The sequence below is a fragment of the Watersipora subatra genome, chromosome 8, assembly GCF_963576615.1.
Source record: "Watersipora subatra chromosome 8, tzWatSuba1.1, whole genome shotgun sequence".
NCBI classification, from domain to species: domain Eukaryota; kingdom Metazoa; phylum Bryozoa; class Gymnolaemata; order Cheilostomatida; family Watersiporidae; genus Watersipora; species Watersipora subatra.
In genome coordinates this window covers 61407655-61415463 of record NC_088715.1, presented here as the reverse complement: position 1 = coordinate 61415463, position 7809 = coordinate 61407655, and the positions used below count along the sequence as shown (strand labels likewise).

Sequence of the window (7809 nt, the reverse complement as noted above, 5' to 3'; positions counted from 1 at the left end):
TGTGAGAACCTTCTGAATTTAATTAAAAACGCTTGTCAAGTTCTTTATTGCAAACTTCAGCGAAATTAATCTGTCTATTCGTGTATATTCCAATCAGATGGGTAAGTTTTAGGATATTGTCGACAATTTTCAAAGACTTGGTAACATATTTAAATAGGTTTATATGTGTTTTGTATTGTTATAATACTTAAACGGCTTTATTGAAAAATGGTTAAATTTGTTGATGAGATTCCGGTAAAACGGTTTGCGACGGTTTGATGAATAATTTTCATGAGTTGTGTGCACATGCATTTATCATAAATCTCTCAAACAATCGCTCCGCTCGTGTTTGGTCCTGGGAATATTAGTAAATTACATATTGTATTACATGTTGTGCTACACATCGCACTATATATCATTTCATATATTGTATTGTATACCGTAATATGTAGCATAGTATACATCATATTATTTACTTTACTAAAAACCTTTCTTAAACCTTATTTCTTATTAGAGGCATTTGCTTTTCAGCATAAATTCGAGGTTTGTCTGATAAATTTTAAAGACATGTTTCAAGTACCACCTAAAACATGTCTTCAAAATTATATGATTGAAACTAAAGCTAACCAATCTGAAACCAATTTTCATCTTTTTTTGACTTTCCTTCTACTTGTTTTTACAAAACACAGACATCGATTCTCAAAAGACCTTTTAGCATCTTATTATCTAAGTTATTTGGTTGGGATCCAATTTCATTGATATTGATATTTTCTTTGCCTTCAATTTATGTACAGAGTTTTTTCTTCAATCATCTAACTTGGCTCTTTTTAATCAAGTTGAATTTATTTCACTCATCATTCTTGCTAAGGGAGCACAACTCTGATTACATGGCATTTTTTGACAGTGATATGCTCATTTTTTACACCATCCTTAATGTTCACTATTGAGTCAGTTGCAGAAAGATTGCCCATTGTAACTTTCTTGTAATAGAGGTAGCAGTAAATGTCGAAGCTATCTATCATGCAATTATCACTTGCTTATTTCAAGATATTTCTGCTTATCGTCTTCTATTTGACGGTGACAATTTATTCGGTTAATATTGCCAATATTGTTTTTTTATAAATTTTGGTTTTATTTCAACAAAATTTAAAGATTTTTTTTGGTGACTAAATATTATTAAGTCGATGAGAAATCGAAACATTGTTCTGAAATATTTTTGACATCTTTGAACATCAAAAATAAGCTTTAAGTATGTCAAGATAGCAAATGCCATGTTTGATTTATAAGTTATAAGTTATATTGATGTATATCTTTCTTTAATTTTTTTTTTTTTAAATTGCACCTTGCATAGATATATCATGGATAGTTCATAGATACGTCATATATAGGCCACAGACACTTTACAACCTGCACTACTCAGCTGTATTCCAAAGCCGAAGAATAATCTTTACTGTTATTGAAACAATGTCCTGTATCATTTTTTACTATAATAACAGTGGTGTCTCATGGTGTTGACAAATTCTCTCATGAGGGCAAAATTCTAAGAGCAGACTCACTACATCTTATTTGGTGTGCAAAAACAGGCCCACTTTTAGCAATGACAGGCTTACTTCTAGCAATGACAGGCTCACTTCTAGCAATGACAGGCTTACTTCTAGCAATGACAGGCTTACTTCTAGCAATGACAGGCTCACTTCTAGCAATGACAGGCTCACTTCTAGCAATGATAGGCTCACTTCTAGCAATGACAGGCTCACTCCTAGCAATGACAGGCTCACTTCTAGCAATGACAGGCTCACTTCTAGCAATGACAGGCTCACTTCTAGCAATGACAGGCTCACTTCTAGCAATGACAGGCTCACTTCTAGCAATGATAGGCTCACTTCTAGCAATGACAAGCTCACTCCTAGCAATGACTGGCTCACTTCTAGCAATGACAGGCTTACTTCTAGCAATGACAGGCTCACTTCTAGCAATGACAGGCTCACTTCTAGCAATGACAGGCTCACTTCTAGCAATGACAGGCTCACTTCTAGCAATGATAGGCTTACTTCTAGCAATGACAGGCTCACTCCTAGCAATGACAGGCTTACTTCTAGCAATGACAGGCTCACTACTAGCAATGACAGGCTCACTTCTAGCAATGACAGGCTTACTTCTAGCAATGACAGGCTCACTTCTAGCAATGACAGGCTCACTTCTAGCAATGACAGGCTCAATTCCAGCAATGACAGGCTTACTTCTAGCAATGACTGTCTCATTTTTAGCAATGAAAGTCTCAATTGACTATCTTATAACTTTAGTTCTAACTATAAATATGCCATAGTCTCTCTGATTAGAAACCACGAATCTTCGAATGCAATAAGGGCAGTTGTTCTCAGTAAACGTGTTTATGAATTGTTGTCATGAAATAATTTGCAAGGAAAATTTAACAAATATCGAGTATCACCAGGCTCACAGCCAGTATTGTACAAAAACAGCTCGTATTAGAGCATTCTAAATAGTACAGTTTTTTTCAAGTTTTACATCTCCCACCTTTTTTACAGTGTTATATTTTGGTTCTTTCGTTAAAAGTCTTCTCATATATTTTGTTATAATTTTATTAGTGACTTATCTATGACCTATTACAGTTTTTTCAAGTTTTACATCTTTCACCTTTTCTACATTGTTATTTTTTTGTTTCTTCCTTAGAAGTTTTTCCATGTATTGTTTTATAATTTTATTAGTATTATAAATAAGTTCGGAGTACCTCGAACATAATAAAATTTAATTGGAAACCCTGATCCCCAACGATTACAGTCTATTATTTCAGCAGATTAGCTGCCGGCGGTCTATGAGTCAGCCATTAATCTGGTACCAGTAGAATTAGGTAAAGATCTTCCTCAGGTGCCAGTAACCAAGTTCTTCACAAAGTACTGAGACAAAGCGGGACAGCGTGCTGACATTCCCTCAATACAAAAAGTGAGATTATTGAGGTATTCTTTTCTGTCTTCTAGAGACTCAGCATTCAACCAATACGCTTTCCTCTGCTCTGACTATTCAGTCTTAAGACTACTGAAGTGGTTTGCTAAGCCATCGTTAATTTATCTGGTAAAGCCTTGAACCCTGATTTTGTGTCGGGGCAATGACCTTCTGCATTTCAAAGTCAAATTCCTACAAATGGAGTAACACTTACAGGATATGCTTACGAAAGAATGATGCTTGGCCAAGGTCTTATGCTAAGGTTTTAGTCTAACTACCAGTTGAGGACGCATGCTGTATTAGACAAACATATTCTCACACCTATGTTGGCTATATACTTCGCAAATACAATTTTGCAAGGTTCAATAATAGGTGTTAATAGGTTTAACTATTATTCGATAATCAAGCTATTCATAAAAATTCTTTGATTTTTAGAACCTCTCTAAAGCGCACAAAATCCTTGCTGTCCTAATATTGGAAACTAGTTCCGTCTAAAAAATTCGAAATCTCTTCAATCAGCACAAAAATGTTGATCATAAGGCAGATGCTACCAGGAGAACATACAAAACATGCCAATGTTTGCATTGATGTCAAATACTAATATGATTATATATTTTTGTGACTATATAAAGGTGTCGGAACTGACCAAAAACACAAATGATAATACATTTTCGATTGCGAACATGCCATTGATCAGTTATTTTCAGAAACCAGCAAGTTGAAATTGAAGCATAAATATCTAGCTTAGCCAAGTATGCCGACTTTATTCTTCAGATTAGACTAGCTAAATACTCAGCGCTGCACGGGTAATAAAATAGTTACCCAATGACCTTGACTAACTTAATTTGAGTAATAAAAATTTACCAACTTTCAAAAGAATGGCTAGTTTTTCAATAGCTTTAACTGCTTCACTGTGGGGTTTGCTCAGAGCAATGTAGTATGTGAGGCATTCACTAACCAGATTAAAAATATCTAAACATATTGTATGCTGACTTATAATATTATAAACCCCAAAAAAGATTTTCATATATAAATATTTTTTTACCAAAAAACACCGCCAAATAAATTTGTAAGGGAAGAAAAATTTGACTTTCCTGATTAACTTCTGTCTATACATTTACTTCTCCGACTGTTTGTGTCCAGTTCATCTGCAGCTTTGAGTTCTACTATATCTTATTTATGTTTAGTTATAGATTTGTAGACTAACCAAATATTTATAATTATTTATATATATATAGTATTAGCAAATGAAACTTAATAATTGTAGGTTGCGAACTTTTGCACTAGAGTTTGTACAAATGCCTAGGCAGATGCATAAGCATTATTGCGACACTAATTCCAAAACACTTTACATGCATTTAAAGTTTTATTGAAATCAATGAACCAGACTTACTTCATTCTCATCTGCGGGAGGCAGGATATGCACACTAGATGTTAGCTTATCAAGAGAAACAAGATTTCTCATTCCAATACCCAGCTTACCTTCCTTGCGGCGAAACTAGCATAAAATATAAAAGCAAAACCTAAACATTGACTGAAGATCTCATTATTTGAACTGCCAAAACTACATAACAAGACTTAGTGGTACTAATACTTGGTAAAAGAAGGTCAATATTTCATAGAGGCGAAACCAAAGTGTTCTTTACAACTTTTCGCTTTGTCAAACTACATGTAAATATAAAAAACTTTTAGATCTTTCCAAACTAACAACGATATTATACGAAACATTAAAATATTGATGTTCCGTTCCGTTATGGAACAACGATATTTTATGATGTTCCGTCACATCACGGAACATCGATATTTTACGATGTTCCGTAACGCTACTTGTAAAATAATGTTCCGAGGAAACTTTTTGATAATGTTCTACAAATGTTAGTTGATGACCAACATTGTATTGTTTCAACAATGTCACAAGAATATTTTGCAGAATTTTGTGATAAAACATTATAGTAACGTTTTGTGAAATGTTACATGAATAAACTGTGCTAACGTTGTTATAACTTTGTTACAGAACAAATGTTATTGAATGTCCCAGCAATTTTTCAGGAATGCTACTTTAAAATTTTTGAGTGTAAACAGCCATAATACATGGCTTTTTTCAAACATTAAAAAATGACTTTCCAGTAAAATTACTGGGTCATTCAGCTAAAGGTAAAAAGTATGTCACATCATAATGTTCCAACTACATTGCAAGTTGTAATCTACACATACACGTGTAAACATTTGTGCACATGTGCAGGTGTGTATGTTGGTTCATAGACACATGCATATGTGTTTATGTGTGTGCGTGTTCCTGTGTCTGTTATATTACTTCAAGACTTTCTCTGGTTTTTTTAAAGTCAGCTTCTTAAACACTCATCTGATTAAAATTTAGCCCTGTATGAACGCGTTCATAGATTGTTATTGCCAAAACAGTGCAGCAATTTGTGCTGAAAATCTGCACAAATGCTGTAGGCTATCTGATTAAAGATCAAAGACATCCTGAGCAGTGTCTGGCTTAATGCTGGTTATAAGCAACTAAACAATTTATGTTTATATACATATTTCTCAAAGTTTGTGTGTGTTTCTGTGTGTGTTTGTGCGTCTAGCTATAGCTATTAAAATCTTAGAATGAAGATTTTGTAGCACAGAAGATTTGATCGCGGACCTTTCAGTTCACCAGTCCAATCCTTTACCACTTAAGCCACATGAGCTTCAAGAATTCACCAGGCGATATATGTCGTTATATGTGTGCAAATACGCTGCCACTCTCTGTTGCGGCGCAACGCCATGGAGAGCGATAGCGATAGTAATTTTATGCATGAGAGTGAGTAGTTAGCTCTTATTAGTAAGCTTACTCAAATTAGCCATTGGCAATGTGCCAGGTTATTAGCAAGTGGCAGGCAATTGCATTACTTCTCATCGTTTATAAGCTGGTTTTTAATACCCGTGCAGCGCCGGACATTCCGCTAGTACTTTACATATTGGCCAAACTTTTACATTCTACTTCATAAAGAAGTTTCTAAAAAAATTATTAAAGAGTTCAAATGAATTTTGCTTTAATTACGTTATACCTGCCCTGACATGTGGGTGACATGACTTTTATCACTGGCTCGCAGAAGCACAAGGGATTTGAAGCTATTTTCATCACTCTGAGCAGCTGGTGCTACAAAATTTTTGCTAGCATGAGATGTCTTTGTCTCCAAAGTGTTTGCTTGTTTTAAAAGCCTTCCCTGATACCCTTCAGTTGTACTTTCAGGCAAAGGCGCATCAACATAGTAGTATTCTACTGCATAGCAGCATTTGCATAAGGAGCTTCCCATATTCTCCAACTCTGAAAATTATTAAAAACTAGATTATCAGACTTTATTCTTATAAAAAATGGCACCTTGCTGTAGACTTGATCATACGTATGCATCAGGTTTAGTTTGAACAGAAAGTCATTTCAATATAGAATTATTGTCAAATATTTATATGTGAAATATACCTTATTCTTACTGTTTTAAAAAAAACTGATGTAGTAAAAATGAGGTATATTTAGCATTCTGGGTATTTTTGGTTTCAAAAGGTTTCAGTCAAGCCTAATATGCGGCAGACCAGTTTAGGGCAGTGTTTATCTACTTACTGCTTCTGATCTTGTATTGTTGTCAAATAGTTTTAAACTGTTAATTTACAGTATATCATTCATTAGCTTGTATTTAGTTAGTCTTCTGTTTAAAAATCTTTATATTCTGAATGCACAGTAGGCCAATAAATTTGCATGCAGCATTAAAAACCAGAAAGAGTTTGAAAAATGACCCTCAAACTTTAATTAACGTTAATGACTACCAAATAAAAAAAATTTGTAAATCAATTAACTAAAACTCCATGCACAACAGATAAGTTTTTGTTAATGTATTAACATAATTTATCGCATCAGACAATTACCTAAACTAAAAAGTATAGAGCAGCTTGAAGCAACCAATTTGAATGTTTATTTCTAAAATTGTGAGACTGTAACACACTGTGGCTGCTGCTTCATGCTTGACTAGTTACACTTTTGCTAAATTTGCTGAAGGCATTCTACTATAACTTTTTTATGTTATAATATAAATACTACAAAAATTGAACAGTATTCGAAAAAAAAAGTTTTATTTTTTTGCTAAGCTAACTACCAGTGGGCTGAAACATAAAAATGTCAAAATGCTAGAATGTGTTTTTTCACTAGCATCTACTATATAAACGGCAATCGTTGTCTGTCTGATAGATTGATTGATTGATTGTCCGCCTTATAGAGCGGTCTTTCCTTTTATCGTCGTACGAATTTCGGTCGTACGAAACGAACTGAGTTAATATGTGTAGTAACGGTAAATAAATTATAGAGCGGTCTTTCTTTTTCCATTCGGTCGAACGAAGCCAATCGAATTAATATGAGTACTAATTATCGTAATTTCGTAATATGGACTATTAGCCGCTACTTTTCTCTGACGATTCGAGCCAAACGGCTTATATAAAGGTGTGGCGATTCTGTTGAGAGAGAGAGAGGGGAAAGACGGAGAGAGGGAGAGAGGGGAAAGAGGGAGAGAAAGAGAGGGAGAGAAAGAGGGGGAGAGAGGGGGAGAGAGAGGGAGAGAGAGAGAGAGGGGGAAGAGGGAGGGAGAGAGAGAGAGGGGAGAGAGAGAGGGAGAGAGGGAGAGAAGGAGAGAGAGAGGGAGAGCGAGGAGGAGAGGGGGGAGAGAAAGAGGGAGAGAAAGAGAGAGAGAGAAGGGGAGAGAGAGGGAGAGAGAGAGAGGGGGAAAAAGGAGGGAGAGAGAGAGGGGAGAGAGAGAGGGAGAGAGGGAGAGAAGAGGAGAGAGAGAGGGAGAGCGAGGAGGAGAGGGGGGAGAGAGAGAGGGAGAGAGAGAGGGA

At 35.3% G+C, this 7809-nt stretch overlaps 1 protein-coding gene across 1 annotated transcript; it reads left to right on the top strand.

The window, feature by feature from the left end:
- Nucleotides 1-207: 207 nt before the first annotated feature.
- LOC137402815 (putative golgin subfamily A member 6-like protein 19) lies at nucleotides 208-2265 on the top strand. Its single transcript, XM_068089322.1, has 2 exons — nucleotides 208-242; nucleotides 1563-2265. The coding sequence occupies exons 1-2, from the start codon at nucleotides 208-210 to the stop codon at nucleotides 2263-2265; spliced, it is 738 nt and encodes a 245-aa protein (XP_067945423.1).
- The last annotated feature ends 5544 nt before the right edge of the window (nucleotides 2266-7809 follow it).